This window comes from Anticarsia gemmatalis, chromosome 5 (genome assembly GCF_050436995.1).
Source record: "Anticarsia gemmatalis isolate Benzon Research Colony breed Stoneville strain chromosome 5, ilAntGemm2 primary, whole genome shotgun sequence".
Lineage (NCBI taxonomy): Eukaryota > Metazoa > Arthropoda > Insecta > Lepidoptera > Erebidae > Anticarsia > Anticarsia gemmatalis.
Window position 1 is genome coordinate 7,129,294 of NC_134749.1, and position 22,692 is coordinate 7,151,985.

General features: G+C 34.4%; 2 protein-coding genes across 5 annotated transcripts in view; both read left to right on the top strand.

Moving 5' to 3' along the window:
- Positions 1–206: 206 nt before the first annotated feature.
- lin-28 (protein lin-28 homolog) lies at positions 207–17,523 on the top strand. Of its 3 annotated transcripts, none has more exons than XM_076114465.1 (6): positions 207–388; positions 1,835–1,987; positions 12,114–12,244; positions 12,887–13,044; positions 14,451–14,571; positions 14,880–17,523. In XM_076114465.1, the coding sequence occupies exons 1-6, from the start codon at positions 382–384 to the stop codon at positions 14,955–14,957; spliced, it is 648 nt and encodes a 215-aa protein (XP_075970580.1). In that variant the 5' UTR covers positions 207–381; the 3' UTR covers positions 14,958–17,523. The 3 variants fall into 3 exon arrangements, with proteins under 3 accessions (XP_075970580.1, XP_075970579.1, XP_075970581.1); XM_076114464.1 differs by having other exon boundaries at positions 227–388; positions 12,887–13,059; XM_076114466.1 differs by lacking the exons at positions 207–388; positions 1,835–1,987 and adding an exon at positions 6,116–6,494 and having other exon boundaries at positions 12,887–13,059.
- Positions 17,524–18,087: 564 nt separating this feature from the next.
- The window catches only part of sif (guanine nucleotide exchange factor still life), an 83,170-nt gene continuing 78,565 nt past the window's right edge, over positions 18,088–22,692 (top strand). The window contains exons 1-2 of one of the 2 annotated variants that reach the window (XM_076114469.1): positions 18,088–18,224; positions 18,735–18,816. The gene's annotated coding sequence lies outside the window, so the exon portion shown is untranslated. Of the gene's footprint in view, positions 18,225–18,731; positions 18,817–22,692 lie in introns of those variants that run through there. The other variant, XM_076114470.1, reaches the window with a different exon arrangement.

Genomic DNA, 22,692 nt, shown 5'->3' on the forward strand with positions numbered 1-22,692 from the left:
ATGTAGGCAGCATCCCCCGTCCATGCGCGTCACCCCAAATCAAAACGCACCACGCAGTCTTTCGGTAATCGCCACGCGCGTCGCAGCTCTAGCATGTATACCACTCGCGATACACACTTACGATACAATAAAAAACCTAATAAATATTCCTTACAATCAATGAGCACCGTCTAAAAAAAATCGCAACACGTGAATTTTATTTTCTTCGCTATTCTTCGCCGGCGCGGGTCACCTCGTCGTGTAACAAGTGCGGTGTTATTGTGTTTTTTATCGAATTATGTTACACCATAAAAAGTCCCATATATGAATATTTTTAAGTAGCAGTGCGTATGTGATACGCTCAGTTGGGGTTTCTCTCTTGAGGGGCGGCTCGCGGCGTACATGAAGGGTGAGACACTTTTATATACCTACACATTAAGTTTGAAGTCAGTAACTTGATCGATTGCAAAATGAGACAAAAGAATGGACTCTAACCTTTGTATGGTTTATATGGATGTTGACTAATATGGTTTTTGTTTAGTATATATCTATTTAAAGAAAGAAAATTTGTCATTTATTGCTTATACACCATCCTACATTTTCATGAGTTTTTAAAAATAATAACAATGTTTATAACGTATATAAGTATCTAATCAGAACTGATAACCTAGAACCGGCTAATTCTCTTTTCACAATATATAAAATGCAATTTATGCATTTGCGATAACCTCTGTTCTAAATACAAGTTAAACCTGAAAATATTGTAGTAAAATACATAATAAAAATAATATTATTATGTGTACGAAATGAATAAGTAACTGATTTAAATACAAAGATTATTATCAAGCGAACTATACATTTCGTAATGCTCTACGATGTTCTTGAGAGTCAACTTCTATACATATATTTTATTTCATGGAACAGCCAGTAGACTTATATTTCCAATAAGGCATCATAATAAGAATTCTAAATAGAAACGTTAAGGAATATACCAATAAGAGCCAAATGCGTAAAACACTTCCATTAAGAATGAAAAAGCATAAACGAAAATTTAATAATTTAAGGTCTGTAAAATGTTAAATCTAAGACTTTTTAAACCATCGCAGCTTATTGTGGTTATATTAGAATTTAATTAGAAGTGCATTTTTATTACATATTATGCGCAAAAAAATATTTAGAATAAAACCTCATTTCATCCTCAAATAATATAGTTATTTTCAAGCATGACATTAATATAAGTATTTCAATGCTATTTTTTATTGTTGATCAAAAATAATTTTAATCTTAAACTATTAATCTAGCCAGCTAAATCATTAGTAATGCAAAATGTTTTTTACAGCAAAATATGGTTGTATTTACGTATAAAGCAAGAAAAAATACAAAAAATGTTGTATAATTATAACTTTAGTGTACTAACTTCTACTACCTACCACAAATAATATACGATCAGTGAATGCAGTTAATTATATAGAGTTGGGTACTAAGTTATCTTCGGCTAATTTTGAACGGGAAATTGATAAAAGTAAAGATTTGCAAGCAATTTCTAGTTGTTAAACCATACCAAAATCAAATTACTTATAAGTATTTTTCGGTTTTAAATAATACCTAGTTTAACGTAAATTGATAATCAGTAGGGAAAATAGAGTCAATAGAAGGCCTGGAAAACTCAAGACGCTCTAGGTACCAAATTGTTTATTACTAACTGGGCATAGAGTATCTCCAGTTTTTTATTGTAAAGTTATCATATCCAGAGGTGGTATCAGAAATTCAGTCACACTCACTCTGATCACCTAGACGCTTTGTATCATTTGATAATATTGTAATATATAGCGTAATTTTAACTGTTCTGTTTCAGAGTGTAGTGTGTGTGCGGCAGCCGCCGCCGCCGCTGCTGCAGCCGCGGCAGCAGCCGCATCGTGGGCAGCGAATCACGCGGCTGAAGTCAGCAAGTCCTCAACGATCGTCACCAATGGCACTGTCAACGGAACACCACAGTACAATGGAAATTGTAAGATATACCGTATAGAGAACGTAATCTTTACTGACTCTACATGCCGATTTACTTATACTCTCGATGAAAAAGCTTATAATGTCAGTCTGTCGACCTGCCTGTAACGCCGACTCTACTTTTAAACTAATTCGGATGAAATTAGACGTGATAATTTGTAAAACTCTCAGCTGCGCGTGCAACCCGCGGGCAATATCTAGATCCGATTGATATTTCTGATTGTATATTATTTATCCAAATTTTGTGAACGAAAAACGTGAAACGTGTTTACCCAATGAAGTGAGTGTATTCCGTTTTAATTTTTTTTTTCTATTTATATACTTTTCGCTGATTGTTTGTAAATATTGCAGTTATTGAAAAAATCTGGAACACAAGCATTTTTCATATTGGCACAACCCTTAAAATAATTATTTTCGCGCTTTTTATCAAAAATATGATGCCGCATATAACAGCGAAAATAAATTTGTGTTTCATAATGTGTATGGTAAATCCTATAAAACGGGGAATAAAAAATTAAGAGGAATTATTATGTTTCCAATAAGATTTTTAACTTTTTCCTATAGGTGAATCAGTCAAACACCATTTTATATAATAAATTTTACGTGTAAGTAACTTATTAGATTTATTGCAATCAAAACAAGGAATAGAGCTCTATCAAATCTCACAAAACTTGTAGTTTTTTACAAATACCTACATTTGTAAAAAACTAAATAAATTGCATATTTTTTTATTTAAGTAACATTTTTTTTTCTTTGCTATAAAGAGTAGTAAATACTCTACTATAACGTAATCCATGTAAAGTTTTGATGAAAAACCTGTTACTCACAGATTTATAATTCAAAAAACTAATTAAATTATTTGGTAGTTCAGATATACATTTTTTTATTATTTTTTACACACACGTCTAACGGTCTACAGCAATTGTAATTTCATGAAATAATATCAGCAACTAAAGCTCCATCCCAAGCCAATAAAAATAAAATAATATGTTTCAGCTTATTAACTTAAAAGTAGTTTAATTTATTTTGTTTAAAATAACATTTTCTGACAAACTCTACATTTATCTGATTTTGTATTTTTACAAACTATAAAGTATTCATGCATTTATGCAAAATTCATCGTAGATTATGTTGTTATTCCCTTTTATAAGCTAATAACTAATTAGACCTTCGGATGTCCAATGCGATTAATAATGTCATACTTTGCCCATTTTCTGTCATTAAAAAATCGGCTAACAATCTATTTAATAATTTCGTTCTGACTGAAATATAAAAGAGATAAGTTAGGAATATAATTGAAAAAAAAAATGGAATTCGAATTTAGTATAGGAGCATAATGACTATGCTTCCGTTCCTAAATTTAACTAAAAGCCGGAATTACTCTTTACGAAAGCTTTGAAAATATAAAACGAGTCAAATACCTACTGCTATATTAAGGGTCTTGTAAGCACCACCCCTCATTGGGAACGCCTCTATTGGAAAGTTCACACAATAGATAATGGGGTCGTACTTACGAACTCTACGTAGAGCGCTCTACGCGGACCCACTGTGCGCTTGCCTTAATTTCGGTTTAAAGTTCTCCCAAATAAATATAGATGGCGGTAATATGTCTCCTCTGGCAGAGCCATCTACAGTTAACATAATGAACTATAGAATTCGGGAGTAACCCAGCATTCGAGGTCGTATTGTGTTTAGACGCTAGATGACTCTATCAGAGACATCTCGTTAATTTTAGCGACACGAGGAAATAAAATTAATTAAAAATCAATCACGCATTTTACAACAAGATTTTTTAAGCAATTATTATGTCAGTCTAGTACTTGGGGTTTTATGGACACAAGTTAAATTTCAGCATCATTTGTACCTATTGCTGAATAGATAAAATGCCTCTAGCACTATGCGAGAACCATTTGAATTATTAATATTTCATCCAAGTTTATACATTGTATTTGATTGACCTTTATTGTAGGCAGAAACATCAGAAGTAGGTACCTATACGTAACTGTGTAGTTATCATTTCAAGGTCGGTAAACCACAGCTAGCCCTTAGATACTTATATGAATTATTATTCATCATATTTATTAAGCAATTTTATACATTATGACTCACATTTCTGAGAAGGGAAGAATAACAATCGATTAATCAGCTAGTTTAAATTTACATCGTGTTATAGAAATTAAAATTTTAACTAGCTTTAAGTTAGGGTGAAAAGATGAGTGAAAGTGAATACGACAATTGGTCGAGTTACATTATTTCCAAAACTTGTTTTTCTTGTGAGGCCGCTATTGTCAAATATTGTTTGTGCATAATCATACGTGGATTAGATCAGTAACAATAGCCCCGGCCGGCCAGGACGTCACAAACTGACGTCTTTGAAGGGGACTCCCGCTTACCGTTTGAGGATACGATGCAAATTTCGCCAAATCTGGTCCATAACCTAAATACAGAAAATTTAACGTGGAACTGTCACACTACAACAATGGACACGCAGCTTACTAATCTGAGATAATTCAGGGGGAATAGTACAGTTAAATAAGCACGTTTATAATAATTGTTATTGCCTTCAAACAATTATATGACGGTTTTGCAAGTTTAGTACTTAAACTTATGAAAATTCCTGATCCTTTCGTCTCACATCTATATCCATGGCTCGATGAACACATTCTCCTGCAGATAATGCATAATTTTTTAGATCACTAGGTGAAAATTTATTTTAGGTTTAAAAATAAAATTTGCTGATGTAAAACGAAAGCTATTATTTTTCTCTAAGTAAGAGTATACTATTCGCTATAAACTGTTGGAACTAATCTGATTTCTCTTCGGAATTCGTTCTTTACTTTGTATATTTAAAAAAAAATTAAGCAAGTAGTTGCATAAAGTAACTGTGACGTCTGAAAACAGAGTTTTGTGGCGCTAGAATTTACAAAACCCGAATACTACGATGATGACTCTACCTAATAAGAGTATGCGGAAATTGAATACTTAGTATATTAGCCAGGCATGTGGGTTGCGGTTTTAAGTTTTATTCAATGAAAATGGACTTAATTTCAGACAGGAGTATCTTTCATTATTTTCGACTTAAAGCACCTCAGTATACATATAACATAAAACCACTGACGCGAACTCTACATTCCGTTTAAAGTACCTTGAAGTGGTCTTCCAAATATTATGGCAACACGTTTCGATACTCGTTTAAATTCTTTGTTATTTTACTCTCTCTCAAAGAGGTAGTCGTCTAATACCGATAATTTTTCACTTCAAAAATCAAGACCTTTGATGTTTTGTCAAAAATACCGATTGCAATAGCATCGATGTAATTTTATTACATGAAATATTCAGACTGAAGAACGGTATTCGCCAGATTTTAGACGTTTTAGCAAGACACATATTCTATGGTATTGTAATCATAACATGGTTCAACTTAATTCTAAAAGTAATAAAATGTGCGCTATGAACGCAATATCTTTCAAATGTTAAATTGATAATGTTTTGTCTATGAACTCTTTATGAGATCATTCGTTAAAATTACACTTTATTATTGTGATTACTTATTACATTGAATATCTTATTATTATGTAATCTTATTTATTGACCTCTTACGGGTAAAATAGCAGCAATTTCAGCAATGGATTTACTACTGAAAACCGCATCCCTTTTTTTGAAAATTGCTCTTTGACAAAGTAAACAATAGTTATTAGTGAGTAAATATAACGTATATTTCATCAGTAAAGCAGATAGGAGCGATATACGATCATTCGAGAAATACTTCATAGAATAATAGTAAATGTGTCCATGGTCATCGATTAAATAAGTTATTATAGACTAGGATCTTATAACCCCCAATTCCGAAAACAGCGTTACAAAAACAACTCAACGTGGATATAAAAACAAAAGGACTTAGAAAGTTGGACATCCCCAACAGATCCCTTCGTAGTGTGTTGTACGCGGCTTCTATTGAGATTTTTTGTCAAGTTTGAAGATGTTGGGTGTTTGTAAGCAATATGTGGTAGGTAGTTGGTGCCGTTCACCCTGCATCGTGCTCGTTTCTGTCGGTAGCGGCAGGGAACTAACGTTCACCACGCTGTGCGCTGCGCCGCGCCAACAAGTGACACATTTTGGGTTGGGGTAAAGCGGCCGGCGCTTTCGGGCGGTGTACACGTTTCGTTAGCTTCTCTATTTTAAAAACTACTTGCTTGACGATATCCGGGAAGGGACCGACCGCATCACCGCGGCGTCGACTCCGCACCACTGTCACTCATTTTCGATGCAGTCGACCTGCGTACGCGTCGTTGGTCGCTTCGCGCGCACGCGCGTTCGCTCTCATGCACTTAACACATTTTGATAGTTAATAAGTTTTTAAACGTGCAAAGGTAAATGAACTTATCCTAAAAAAAAGTGCCTTTTTCAAGCAGAGGATGTATGTTACGAAGAGGTGATATTTGTGGTGCCAGTTGATAATTTAGTTACCATGAGCGGGAGGGAAGGCGGAAATGCAGTTCCCTCTTCGAGTAAGTAACTACTCAAGATTATTTTTTTCTTAGTCTTAATAAGTCTTCCTTATTTTTTTGTTATTGTATTTTACTTGGACATACATTTAATCGTGTAAGGGAACACAATCAACTGACGTTAAAAGCGGCTTCATGTGTTGAAACTTAACATGGCCCTTATCGAACGGATGTGTTGTACGCAGTGCCCAGGGAGGCAATCACAAACAGTTCATCATTGAAATTATTCAAATTGAGGTTAATAGAGTCTCGTTTTACTGATGTCACACATATGTGTACCATGTTTACTGAGTATAACGTTGATCAACAACAAGATATACTAATTATAAATTCGTACTTCCTAATTAGAGATTGTCTTGTATGGTATGACGTCAGGTTATACGCAATATTTTATATTTATAATGGTATTTAATTTTGGAGGAGAATCGCAGTATAATATTTAGTAGTAATCAAGTTAACATATCGTGTGTCACGATCGTAGTACGCAGATATATTCATGAATGAAGTACCACCAGTCCTTGTATAACGAGAGTATCAAATATTGAATTGGAAACATGTGACGTGAACATTTTATCAAACAAGGTCTACGCATCGAGCAGTTAATTGTTTACTATTCCTACGATACCGTTTTAGTTACTCGCATGCGTGCTGGTACGACTTGGCGCCATGGATGCGCCGTTTTCGACCCTAAGAATACCCATGATAAGTTTTATAGTACAAAAATACTTTCTCTATTTATTTGTGTGAGTGATAAAAGCTTGAATGTGTTTAGGTAAGCCGACTGCATTTTAAAAGGACCTTAATCTCGCTCCCCACTCCTCCTGCACTACGTGTTTTTGTCGTCGGCATACCAGAGCTCTAGTGATGAACGCATTATCGATATTTTTATGCTGATTAGAAATTTTGTTTACATTCTTACGCAACAAAATAATATCGGCCGAAATGTATATTTCCACTTCAATTTTATTACCATGTGTTCTAGGTTGTGTTTACCTTTTTATAATAAAATATTAGTGGTCTATTTTACCGTTAAAATAAGAAATAGAGCAGTATAACACTAATAAAACTTGTTATGGAAACTTACAATAATATCTTAAAAATTGTCCACATGCATAACATCATATAAATTAATACCGTGTGAGCGGTATTCCAAAGAGGAATTATCATAGAGAGTTATTGAAGAACCATCCGGAATTTTTAGAAAGTCGATGTAAGGTGACGTGACGTCCCTACGGCAGGGTCCGAGTTCGTAACCAGTCAATTAAATCCGAATGGTGGTACGTTCGGTTGTCTCTTTCCCTCCTAGTTCAAGATACCAAAGCACAAGCGCCACTTGACGATGATTCACGTTCAAATTCCATACCTACGATTGATAACAGCAAAAACTGGTGAATGGCACAATGTTTTAGGTCATTTGATTTGCTTGCTGAACATGCGTCCCGCAATTATATTAGTATGCGTTTTGTTTACTATCGTCACTTTGTGGCAAGTACCTACTTACGTGATATTGAAGTCATGAATGAGTTTTAAACTGACTCATGTAGGTACCTAATGTTATTTTTATTGTGTTGTTTTCTTAAAACATTGCTATTCTCGAATCATTATCAAATACCATATGTATTAAATTGTTATAGGTAGGTAGTTAGTAACAAATAATTCAGTAAAACTTGAGCTTACTTTGTTTACCTAATTGCGCTTAAAAACTGTAAATATACGTATTTCTTTTCACCTTTAACTATGGGTACAACCACTGTTTTGGTATCAATACGAAATCTAGATAGATTTGAGGAAAGAGCCATTCATTTGAATTGAGCGACAATAATAAATAATAGTTAGCGTGAGCCACGCTGCGCGGGCGCATGTCACCACTACTCACCACCGCGCTGCATCTAATGTGTTGCGTTCTCAACGTCTGATACGAATCATCGACCCGCATTGGGGCGCGTACTACATTCACCTCAACAACTACTAGGTAATACTAGGAAATTGTGGTTACGTGTATTAGACGGCCACGTGGGACGATGACATCCGAAAGAGTCCTAGTAAATACAAACAAGAAATGCGCCGGGCGAACTCGATGACGCCAGGGCCCGCGATAAAACTGTACGTATTTTTGTTTATCATTACTTATTTAATCAGAAATTACGTTTATAGAACCTTTATTACGAGAAAAAATATAAGTCAAATACATATATACGAAATAGCACACTGTGTTGTGGACGACAGATGCGCGGGTCAACACGTGTTCGTTTATTGACTACACTTTATTTTCATTCATACCCTTTATCCTTACATAATTTGTGAAGATGATGAATGAAAAGGTTATTGGCATCTCAAGTTAATTGACACTAAATTTTCCGTTATTACTTCCCTATAATAACATCCTGTTATATTGCATCAATCGGTAAACAAATTGTATGTAAAAACGCCAATGTTGAATGAGTAGTAGGTAGTAATATAATCAAGTGTAAACAGAGAAAGTTCAAGCGCCCGAGGCTACGATACATATTCTATGTAAATTATTATAAGTAAGTACTAAGACATTGGGGTGCGCGCGAGCAGTAAATGTTCCACTAAAATATGCGTAGAATTTCCCCTTCCTGTTTTTAAAATACCACGAGCTTAAATTTAAATTCCAGTTTAAAAATAGTGTACCTAATCGCTTTAGGAACTGACAATAAACCAGAAACTTCACGATTTCTGTCTCGTGTTTTGTTATGAATGTTGTAAAGCCAACATTTTTTCGTTATATTTAGTCCAAAGTGGGACATTATAACCTACAGTTCGTTACACAATAGCTTCGAGGGTAATTTAATATGTAGTAGAGAAGGCAAAGTAATGGATAAATATTTGAAGAATGGAGTGAGTGTTGCATTAGACGAATACCGTGTAATGCATCTGTTGCATAGAAATTCCGGCGCATGTTGAGGTGTAGCGTGGAATGTGCGTAGTTGCGGGCGGCGCGGGCGCGCGGGCCGCGGGGCCGCCCGCTCACGCGCACCATGCTGAGTAAACAAAACTACAAAACAGGCACATAGTACACCAGTCGGATGCGCCGTAAGTGCTGCGCTACCACACTCCCAGTCCCTGCGTACATACACCACTACACCACTACACCGTACACGTATATAAATAACATGCTCATAGTTCCCACCAATCCCACCGCACGCTTGCACTCATTAACTGCACACATTATTGTAATCACCTAACACCATTTACATTCGACTACTGGGTAATATTTGTTATCTTCCCCATTATCATCATATTATGCTTATTTTGCAGATGAAAAACCGCAATTCAAGTTTACAAAATTAATTGATAAATATGTGAAACCTTTATTTATTCGAGCAGCAAAATCATTATTATTGTGAATGTGATTGTTCATTGAACTTTCAAAAATCGAATGTAGAGTCTAATAGAAACATATATACTTCTGGCAAGTATCATCAGATTTCGACTTTAACCCAATATTGTATGTACATAAGGGCTTATTTAAATAGAAGAGCTATAAAGCAAACTTTTCTACTGCCATTAGACCCTTAACACACTGTCACGATAAAGTCAATTATCCGAATAAAATATAAGAAGCCGACAAATGAATTTAAGAATGTTTGAAAGAAATGTAGAGTCTGTGCTTTCATTGACTGTGAGCTTTTTGATAGCAAGCTAGTTATTAATGAAAACCGTAAATTCTTGAATGACTATTATGTTATCGTTAAAGCCTTCGAGAATTTACCCATTTTGTATGTAAATACTGTGTTCACTTTTATAAATATTTAAACACAAATATAAAAACAAGTCTTCAAAGAAAAACATATTTTTTTCGGTAACGGCTAATAGTTAAGATACAAGTTGGTTTTGGTATACATATTAACTAAGTGAGTCGAGGTATTGAATTTAGTTTATTGTTTGTAAGTATTAGATACATGTAAAAAGCGATCCCACGTAATTTAGAAACAGGTCTCAAAGCTTTCTCATTAATGTGGATAGGGAATAATAAATATTGAGTACGGGGCGCAAGGTGAGGTAGTGCGGTGGGTCGGCGCGGTGCGAGTGTGCGACGCACGAGGCCGGCTAGGTGCAGTGTTACGGCAATGAATGAAAAAGGTACCAGAAACTCAACCTAAATACCGAACATTCTTCCAGTCCCCGCCGTCGCCACGTGTGCCTGCCAGCACGCTTTTACCGCTGCCGCCGCCCGAAATAATATGCTTAGCTTACATACCAACACATGGAAATGTATATCGAATTAGCAAACCACCAATAAATTCTCATATAACTAACATTTGAGTAAGCCTCTGCGATACTAACGCTCGATTGATGAGAGAGCGTCGTGAGAACTTTGAGCTTGTTATTTAAATGTTGTATGTTATGGTCTAGATTTCACTTATAATATATACTATTGGGTCGTTTTTGGGATTGTGCGGTAATTATCACCTAAACATATGGCGTTTTAAATTAAAATAAACTGCGCAGTATTATCAGATTTAAAATGATGACCAAGTTTCAAAATAAAAACAGAAATATAAATCGGGTGTTTAGTAATAAGTAATGGTGATTAATACTTTCTGGGAAGAAAAAACGATGATAAACAGCATGTAAAGAATCGGTGTTTGTCATCTAAAGTATTTCCGGATTTTTCACTAAAACATGTTAGTCACATTATTTTTCAAGGAAACGCCGTTATATTAGTCATCGCTACAATTGATATTTGACGATAGCTGATCTACTGCGCGCCTACAAGAACCATTCAAAATAATACTTAACATGAAGTACATATATCTACGTTGTTGAAATTTAATACGATTAAATACTTGTAGAATTAATATCTATAGTGTAAAAAGGAGGTATCTTTTATTTCGTTTGGTTCCCACGTTGTTTTTTGTGTTGGTGCCCGATAAGGGGAACAGTGTACCCTTTCTTAGTTCAGTATACGACTGTAGGCCCTTATTTATTGCTAATAGATTTCCGAATGTTTAAATGTCTTTGCTTGTACGTATGTGTTTAGAAGCAAGGGTCTTCGACCTGCCTAACACTGTTTTGTTAGTGATTGGTTTTATGAACTTTCTTTGAGATAATATTGTGTAAATGCAGTTAAACTTGGACATGGTGTGCTTTCACAATTAATGACATGCATAATCTGTATAGATTTATACATATTTGTAGTAATTTTACATAGTAAACAATACCGTCTATATTTTTATGTATAAGTTAATAAAATGTTTAAGCAGTAATTAATCTTTTCGCTATTTATTTATTTGGAGAGTTGAACATTGCTAAAGTTAAGTAACCTATATGTATCAAAGACACCATTACAAACGACCATGACCAAATTAAACATGTCGTAGAGCTGGTCATTACAGAGGTAAAGTACATTGTACCACTAAAGTTATGTGCCGGAAACGGGTAGGTAGTGCGTAAAGGAACTAAGTAGTAAAATTTGATAAAAATTCAATTAGGCGGTGGAAACGTAACAGGTAAAAGGGGACGCGTTGTACAACGGCGTGAGCACAAGCCGTGAGCGTTACGACTGTTGCGAGTTACGAGTAGGCAGTGGAGCGGCAGGCGGCGGCGGGCGGCGATGGCGATGTTGTATTAACAAAGTGAACATATTATTTGCAGGTGCAGCGAGCGCGAGCGGCAGCGGCGTTACAGGGGTGACGCGCCGCGGACGATGCAAGTGGTTCAACGTCGCGAAGGGCTGGGGGTTCATTACCCCTGACGATGGCGGGCAAGATGTTTTCGTGCACCAGGTGATTGTTATCACTTCATTCCACGCTGATGCACGTTCCCTCATCGGTTTGATTCCTTATTTCGCGCCAAAACCAGTTTAAAACAGAAACGTAGTTTATCAAATCGGTCTCTACAATAGTTTAAATCCATTCAGAAAAAAATATTGTATCGTATCTAGCGGTTGACCCGATAGTGCGCTTATTTGTTTGTACGGCTTATCAAGGCCGGATGTTTTTTCTATACATTTGCGCCACCAAACGTGTAGTTGGTTCGGCTGCAGCGACGCGTTAGCTGTAAAACTTGTATTGGGTCAAGTCTATGTTACTGGAGGCCGATAACATTGATTTTTTTCTCATAAGCGATAAGTAAATTTATAGCTCGTTTCTGCTCGAAGGGATCCAGAGTCAAATAATAATAGTTAGCATGAAGTTGTTATTTTTATATTGAACTAGCACCGGCCTTGTAAAGCTCTGTTACAAATATAGTTATAGCTAACTTACTATTCAATTGTGTTTTCAAAACGGATCTGAAAATATTGGAACATGTAAAACATTTGTGTTCAGATCGTATATGCATGGCGTTCAGGCAGTAATTGCTCTTGAATTAGATTCGGATAGTTCAGAAGACATTTCCTAAAAATAACTCATTTATTGTTTTTTCAGAGTGTGATTCAAATGCCAGGATTCCGGTCGCTGGGTGATGATGAGTCAATAGAATTTGAGTGCAAGGAGTCAGATAAAGGCTTGGAGGCAACTCGCGTGTCCGGCCCTTCGTCCGTGGATTGCCAGGGATCACATCGACGGCCGCTCTCCAAAAAACGGTTCAGAAAGATACGGTAAACATTGCTACTCGGGAACAGAAAGTTGGTCAATACGTAAATTTTACACTAATAATATGCTGTTCTCCTTAAATTATTTAATTGTACTAATATCAATAAAACCTATTGAGACGGTTTATAATATTAATAAACTACAGGCCGTCCGCGACTTCGTCCGCGTGGAAACCCTTCCCGTGTAAATCCCGATTCCTCGGAAACTCCAGGATAAAAAACCTATGTGTTATTCTGGGTCTTCTACCTTTGTATTCGGTTCAGTTGTATTTGCGTGAAGGTGTAACAAACATCCATACATACTCACAAACTTTCGAATTTATAATATTAGTAGGATCTTTCTGCTCTACTTTTTTTTTCATAAATCAAAGGCAAGGTCTGTTTAAAGTCACATATGCAACGCTAATTTGAGTGAACCCGTGTTTCTTACGTTACGTTTTCTACAATAATCTTAATTTTAGAAAAGGTCTCATCCATTCAAGCTCAATAAAAACTTTAAATACTTCAAACCTGTTATATGGGAATATTCATGTTACAAAAATAAAATATCCCTTCTAACAACAACATTTTTAAGCGAAATATTTGAAAAATTTGAAGCAAAATAAGTGAAGCAATTTTATAAAATAACAATCAAAGCATATCTAATTGAATTTAACAGAGCTGCCATTAAATTCGGTTTTAATTGCCATGAGCAAACATAGGCAAAATATTTGTGCGATCGACACTAGGAAAATGTTGAGTGCTAATCAGAATTTAACCAAGTAAAATTACAACCTCCGTAAATATTATATTGTTTTACTATAAAAGCATAAAGAGTAACTGCAGTAAGTTGGCGAACACGGCGGAGAACCGTGTCACATTACGTGTGTCTGTATAAATAATACTGTCATGTTAGATTTGTAACTATCTGATTACTTGTTGTCGAGTCAAATAGTTAAACAAAGGTTATCGCATTATCTAAGCATGGGAAAGTCAATGCTTCAAATCTACGTTATTAACTATTCGTAGAAATAAAATTTGACACTTCTATTTTAAAGATAAGAAACTGTTAAAAACGGTTAATGAAACAGCATACATACTTCTTCCTTTAATACTAAGTTAGTTATGTCACAATCAACTTCTCTTGCCAGAGATTGTAACAGAAGTCCTTTTGGAGTTTTAACATGTCACAAAGAATTAATGCATCTTAGGCATATAAAATACGTTTCGTTCACTGGCGGAACTGAGCAATAGCATAAAGGATATATTCTAATTGAACAAAATGTAATCAACACAGGACGACTTGTGCCCTATAACAAATGTATAGACGCTTTTTTCCAATTTGTGGATATTTATATTTAAAGAGAACAAAGCTCTAAAACTATTTTTTTACCTCAACATTATTGTATTATTTTCAGTTGTTACAACTGTGGTGAGTTTGCTAACCACATAGCGGCCAAGTGCAGTATCGGCCCACAACCAAAGAGATGTCACAACTGCAAGAGTGAGGATCACCTCATCGCTGACTGCCCCATCAAGGTATACTTCGATCATATATTATTATGTCTTAGTTCACCACGAATTGATAATCATGACATGTTATAACGATTACCGCCTTTAATTCGAAGGCAATTGATTTTAAGGTAGTAATTGGCTTCTTTGAAGTGCGCATCTCATAGACACCCAATCTGCATTCTGCCCAATTAGAACAAAAACGTCTCGGATCACAAAAAATGCACAAATAATATTTTTTATGGCCACGTTCAACCCTTATATGTAGGTAGATTAGCTGCACAAATAAATGTAGGTAGCATGTCTAAGTGAAATATTTTTTTAATATTTTAAAGGTCGAAAAGAAGAAGGACGAGCCGAAGAGTTCCAGCAGCTCCCAAGGCGGACAGCCGGGCAGCCCACCACACTCGTAATTTCATCAGAAAACATACAATATTCCAAATCCTGACGAAACTTGTAGACTTTCTAACGGCATTTCTTCGCTCTTACTATGACTACGTTGTAATGATTTTATAAGTTTAGAAAAAGCATATTTCCGTCTAGAAACTCCATTCCAAACGATTGACTTGAATTTACTGATAAATTTCACAAATAATTTTAACAATAACATTTCTGATTTACCTAGTTAACATTAGTAACGAATCTACCTCACTATAGTTACAATAAACTAAACAAATAAGTACAAGACTGATCAGTACAAATCCATAACTTGTAGTACAAACTATACAATATATTATACTTTTACATAATAATTTTAATGATAGTAATAGTACAATCTAAGTTTGCAAACGTAACGTAAGTACAAATTTTATGTGTTCGAGTGTCAATATCTTAATTATTTTACGTATATTGGTATTTATCCAAAGTTAAGTGTGTGTTTATATTATTATTATTAATTTTGTTGCTATATTCTATTATGACAAACTTTATGTTATTTTTAGATTATAAATGTAACATTAAGTTAGAAGTATTATGACTGGCTATGAAAAACCGAATGAATTGAAATCATCTTTTTATGTTCTTTAAACAGTGCTTAGTGTCAAGTTCAAACATCAAAGTCTACTTTATACAATGGTTTGATTATAACCAAAACTTAGTAGCGTATAATACCTGTATACCTGTAAGGTAGAGTCTCTGTAGAGTCACCAGGCGCCTATGATGTACGAATTAAGTGTAGGTTTCTAAAGTCTAACATTAGATGGAGATAATTTAGGAAAAAAATATCAAAAAAATATTTGTATATTTTACAGTAACTAGATACAATGTAAACGCTGAAGTTGATGTGCCAAAGTCAAATTAACATTGTTGCAATAATTGTAAAATTATTTTAATTAAGTGTAGTTTCTGTGCGAGATTTATCTTAATACTTGGTGTAGCATAAATTACGCAATATTTTATAGTGACTTTGTCAAAACACAGTACAAATATAGTTTCAACGAACATGCTAGAATTACTTTTACATCTGTCACATGTCTGACATTTACAATTTACGTTTGCTCAAGAGTCTAATTATAACTAAGGAAGGAGATCAAGTTTCGATTGAAATGAGGGTACTTAATCAGTGCTGTAATATGACATTTCAGACTTTTTTATTGTAAGTACATTTCTGATTCATATATGCCCGAATTTAGTAGACAAACAGCAAGGCGTATACTGAACAAAACAATTGCAAATTCACAATTAATTTGAATTTTCGAGGATGAAGTCATTAACAGAAAACTTCGTGTAGGAATACTGTTCTTATCCAACTAATCTATGAAATTAAGTACCTAACTAGCAGTTTTCTTTTACAGCACTTTTACTTTTTGCCTGATATAATGTAAAAACACTGACTGAGCATTTGATAGAAAACAATGCTAACTCTGCAATCGCAGAATTTTGTAGTAAGTAATTATGTTTGCCCATCGATGTTTTAGATTATTTTAGACTTTGCTTTTTACACACAATAACTTAATAGGTAGTTTATACCAGAAATTATAAGGAGTAACAATCTACCTCAATAATTATATATACTTAGTTATTATAGTTAAGAATTCTTCCTGTGTTTGATTTTTAGAATACGAAGCCAATATACATAGTTGTACCAACAAATGAGGGAATGACCGTTGAGATGTATCGTTGTGAACAAAATATTTTATATAAAATACATAAATAATACAAACATAAAAATAGTGTCCTATACAAATGACAAAATAATCATAAAGTTAACAAAACTGGCGTTCTCCGAGTAAGAATTAGTATAAAGTCCGCCTGAGTAATTAGCCAATGAATTCGTAATTTTAGTTTATTAGAATAATTGCCATGAAAGTGTTGCTGTAATAATAAATAATGCCACATGTTACATGCTAATAATTCATCATCTCGTTACACCTCAATAGGCAGCGGTGTCTACCATCTTAATATGATATCTTGGTAATTTTTCTGTTTCTACATACATATTTCATTTATTTAACATTGAAATAAATATATTACGGGTCACTGAATTATAGTAGTTTTAAGATTTCAAAGTAGATATTATAGAGTTGACTATTTTTATTTAAACCGCATTCACTTGTTCTATTAAATAATAATAATGTTATGCCAATGCCAAATTGGCCATAGAGCTGTCATGTAAAAGTACTAAAATCAATTAAACTTAACGAAATCAATAAAAATAGTATGTAGTATGTAGCCAGTGTACGATCATGTTAGAGACAGAATGATTTAGAGATAAATGAATACTACGGGTCTTTTTTGCATTTCTTTATAGCATTAGTTGTAATGTAGTTATTTATAAGATTTAAAGAAAGACTATTTGAAAACATCTACCTCATAATTTAATTACGTTAAATAGAGTTTATTGATAAGTTAATTAACATTTATAAATTCTAGCAATTATTTTTCCATAATTATCTTTGCTGGATGCCGAATTTCTTTCTTAGAGTTTAAATTTTGTTTTTTTTTATTATTATTCAAAGAAAATAAATCATAAAAATCTTCCCTCATTGTTTTCTTTAATACCTTCCTACCCACACTTCCTACACCAAATACCCACATGACATACATAAATTAAAATAATAATAACTAACGAAGGCACTAGCTAGACGATAACAATACCAAGTAAAAGTTCACTTGCCAATTTGCACTCTACAAAACACTGATCCAGTACTATACGAAGAAACAAAACTTAATGTCAAAATATTGTTGTATAATTTAGAATGAACAAATAGTTAAAAAATGAATAAATTAGTTTCAATGTAAAAACGGTATCAGTAATTGCATCAACGTAATGAGTTTCTACAGAAAATGACCACGAGTGAGTGATGGTACGGTCCTTGGAGAGAGATGGAGCCGCGCGGGGTGGACGGGCGAGGGGGAGAGGAGCGGTCGGCGCGGAGCATAGATGTCACGTTTTTCAGCGGAGCCGGGCGAAGATGGGCGCTCGGAGGATGCAGTAGTGCGGGGCTCCCCTAGAGCGGCGCTCCCCCCGCGCGGCCCGCCGCCCGCGCCCCTCGCTGACGTAACGCTGCCGTGTCCGCCGCCCGCCCTAGTGTGTGCCGCGCCGCGCTCCGACCGGGCCAACACGCACGCCGCGCCCTGCACGACATCAGTGCTAATCACTTGACGTTTCCCATTTTTGCGCTCTGGTTCTGAGCTTAAAAAGTGAATGAGGTGCATGACGAGGTTGTGCATAAGCTTATGTACGTCCGTATATTTATTTTCTTATTCGTTATTGCCGTAAACACTCGACACCGCCCTTAAAGGCCGGATGCATCGGTGTCATTCTCAAATGAGTTATCGCGTTGCAAAATCTCGGTTCTTTAATTTTTTTTAAGGCAAGGTAGAAAGTTTTCGTAAATTGGGCGATCGGAATGATTATTTTGAAATAGTATTTGTCTGTGTTAGGCGAGCGGATGCGTTTTAGGGGAACGAAGTGTATATGATATTGGTTTTTTCTGTAATGAAAATGAGAATGATATCTTCTAACGCAAGCTCTTCATATCTCATGTAGTAATAGGTCCGTTAAACATAAATTCGATAGTAACAACACAAGTAAAATGAAGTAGTTCAGTAGAGATGGTTTAGTTGGTAGAGGGACAACCCGCAGAAATAAGTCTTACATATAATACAAATAACGTATGAAATCCGAGGTTGTGCAAGCTTCACAACTTAACGGATGATTATAATTGATCAATTGTGTTTCTCAGCAGAAATGTGTATCAAATAGAGCGGCAGTCAACTCTATACACGTATTGATAGTTGGATAATATTTCGCATTGATATGATCATACGGTAAGTTCGATGTGATCAATCCTGACAAGCGTATGTAGTGTAAACATTAAAGCTTTTTAGTGATTAGAAGCATCATTTACTGCATTTTATATCTTCGAGCTTCCCAGAACGAGTCATCTGGTGACTGCCTCGTGCATACCATCATCCATTTTCATTGTAGTTTTATATATTCCAGCAGCATCGATGGCCTTGAATTTAGATGAATGTATTCGATATTTTTACAAATGTAATGCAGCAATAACTCTGCCACTCGAACTAACTTCGAGTGGAACGATGTTCTCATTGTAGATTTATAACAAATGAAAAGGCAGCGATGAATACGTTTAGCACGAAGACAGTTAACATAGTATCGATCTGTATATCGTTATAACTAACTATTTATTTACATAGTTACCTAGGGTTCTTCGCTGGGGTTCTTGTATTAAAGTAAAACACGACTTGTTGCACTAATCACTATCATGTTAATTGTATACCTATTTACATTTCTGGTTCATCAATTTCTACTTAATCTTGAATGTGAAATTATATCATAATACCTGATAATCTATTAACCTATATTTCATATTATTGTAATGTTACTTGATAGTATCTATTATAATTTCGTGATCTCGATTGTTTCCCATTTTCGCTCTTTATGTTAGGTACAGGATCAATAAGGAGATGTTACGATTTTTTTAAATCTAGACAACATGATTTATTATTCTCATTTTCAGATTAGGTACCATTTAATATTTAGTTGTCATTGCACGTTGTTAACAGAAACTATAGCATGATGCATATACCGTGGTATAGTTGCGCAATATATATTTTTAATACAATATCTAAATGCTTATCCTAATAAAAGATGCGTGTAAATAATGGCGTACTTCACTCGAGTTAGACTTGATGCAGTTTGACATGAAGTAAGCGGTAGGTAAGTGCCTGAAAGGAGAAAATCATTACTAGACACTTACTTCCGTCAGGTGCGGTACTTCAATGTATCTTTTATGAGTTCTGACATAAACAATTGTGTTTATTTACTTACAATATACGTATAATTAGTCTGGTAGTTCGTTTTTTGTTAGTCTATATTTAAGTCAAATTTAATTTAATGACGCATCTACATATCACCGAGAGCTAATCAATATTGTGTAAAATTTAAATGTGACAGAAGTTGAAAATTATGTATGTAGTTCTTATCAAAAAAAACTGTAAACTTGATAACCATTGTCAAGTATAGCCAATTCCATGTATCCCATAATATGTTGTGCAATTTTCTACAACTCAAAGGCTAAATTATTTAAATGATATAATTAAACAACAATTAAAAACCTTTTTTAATAGCGCCATCTGTTAGTTTGGATGGTAACTAAAGCTTTGACATGTTTATAATCTCGACAGTAGAGGTCGCTATGAGCAGTTAATTACTTGTTTAATTCATGACTTGGTAAATTCACAATAAGATTAACCAATGAACAGGAGCGATTTTACTTCCAGTTACATATTGTTATAATGATTCTTTTAAACGAGCACGGGAACAAAATAAAAGGCGACGTAAATTTTTCTGCGCTGATAATTTCTCAAGTACGTATGTATTGTCAAATCTCATGTCTATTTATCTGTTATATCGCGAGCATACCTAGTTCCATGAAGACTTTCAGTTTGGCATAAATACTTAAAAATATTAACCGTCTTTTTATAATATTGATAGACCGAATATGAAAAAAAATACGTTTTGATAGTACAATTACACCTCCCCCTCCTCTTAGTATTTAAGTATTTTAATTGTAACACTCGATGTAACGTCCTTTCTGGCTTTACTCAATCAACTATCGGAACTAATTATGTGATAGAAAAGAACATCCTCAGTAACCAAATGGCTTAAATTATTAAAGCCAAAAACCTTTATTTTTTCATTGAGGTATAAATTATAGAGACAATAGTTTTATTCATAAATGGCCTCACAACAAAAATCATGATGATCACGAGACCACTGTGGTTGTCAATTGTATTCATATAAGTATTCACGGTAGCTGTAGCCTGAACTGGAACTGTTAAGGTGTACAAATGTTTTTAACGGGAGAAAAACATTAAGCTATATTGGTCGACCGTACTCTTGCAGCTTTAAACTAAGGCAAACTTGAAAGCTGCAGGAGTAAGGCAATGTTTCCACTTCAGTTGCCTCTGGAGCTGCAGTCGCTGTAACGAAGTATAACAGACTCCTAATGAATTTGTTGAAAGTCGAGTCATAATATCAGGCTTGTACATCGCAAGCTGATATACATTTGTTATTACGTATTGCGGTCTGTCTGTTAGATATTTAGGTGTTAGTAGTAAAATAAACATGGTCATTTTTACAGTACTTAGGATTGTATAACCCAGTCGTGTCGAAATCAAAATTATAAACCGACGAAATAAAAAATTATTAATTCGGCGCAATTTTTTCAAAATGGCTGTTATTCCTATTTTTAAAGTGAATTGCTAGCGAGGATCTTACTTCTAGTTTTAATTTTTTGATAACCTATAAATGTTATCTCGGAAACAGTTTATAATTCACAATTATTTCCAGGATATGCTCTACATAGAGATCACTTATTGAGTTCTGTTCAAAGCTTATATTTTTCCAACAGTTACTCATCGCTAAAATACGTGTTTTTGTTGGATTCAACGAAACTTTACCTTATCGATCCATTGCATAGTGCAATAACTATTTTCCTTCGAGCCCTTCGGGGAAGCTCCCTCTAGTGATTCTTCTTTGTCCTATTAAATATTTACTGTAGTTTCCCTTTATTTACAGTATTCTTCCGGTGATCAGTTCTAGCTTTGCAATACACTGAGTGGTTGTCGAAGTAAAATACAACACCACGGACGTAATAATTTCAGCGTGATCACATCTGCAACCAAATAAAATGTAGTATAACAATGTATGTTTAAGATCGTTTACTAAAAGAAAATAATAAAAAAAATATAGATTTAACACATAACGGCCCCGCTGCTAGACTAGGATCATAGGAATTAAGGAGAGACCGGGCTTTGAGTTATCTGATGATAATAGGAGTCTATTCTTAATATGAGACTGTTTCTATTCCTAACAGAAGTTAAGAAACATTGCAGTAAATATAGGGAATAATAGGGATGTGATCTTTTTAGTTTGAAATGTTAGTTCTCTTCAAATATCCTTCAAATATAAATTACCGCTCAAATCTACTAGATTTCCCTGGCACAAAAAAGTGTATACAAAAATATTCATGTTTCACAAAGAGTATCCTCCTAACGTGTACTCTGTGTAGAGCATACATTTTTTTATATTAACTATCAGCCTGTTTCAATAACATATCCTCAGGTAGCTATTATTTGGTTGCAATGTTTACCATCTGCATATTCTCTATTTTCATATTATTATCTAAAACTACGTAAAAATATAACATGGGCATTAGTTGTTAAAGGGAGAGACATTTTTGACTTTTGTTTCTTAGTAAAAACACACGTAAAAACAAGGATTCTTTGCGATTTCCAAACCAAGTAGAGAATCACTTTTGAATTTTTGTAGACAAAGCGTGGCAGTAATTCTCCGAATTTTTGTTGTTAGGATTAACTCATTTATATATTATTTGTTATTTATAGTTAATACCACGATAATAGTTAGTTTTAAATAGTGAGTCTAAAAGCGATTGGAAGAGCAATATGATTTTTGTTATTATTAACTATTTTTTTACGACACTACTTGAAAAGTTTTCCTCGGTTTTATTTTTATTTTACTGAAAAATAATAAATATATTATGGAACGGAAAACCTTGCGTCTATTCGGAAAAACATTTTTTATCTGGATTAGTACATTTTTATAATATAGAGGCAGAAATAGTTTAAAAGGTTACACACCAATAGATAGGCCAATGT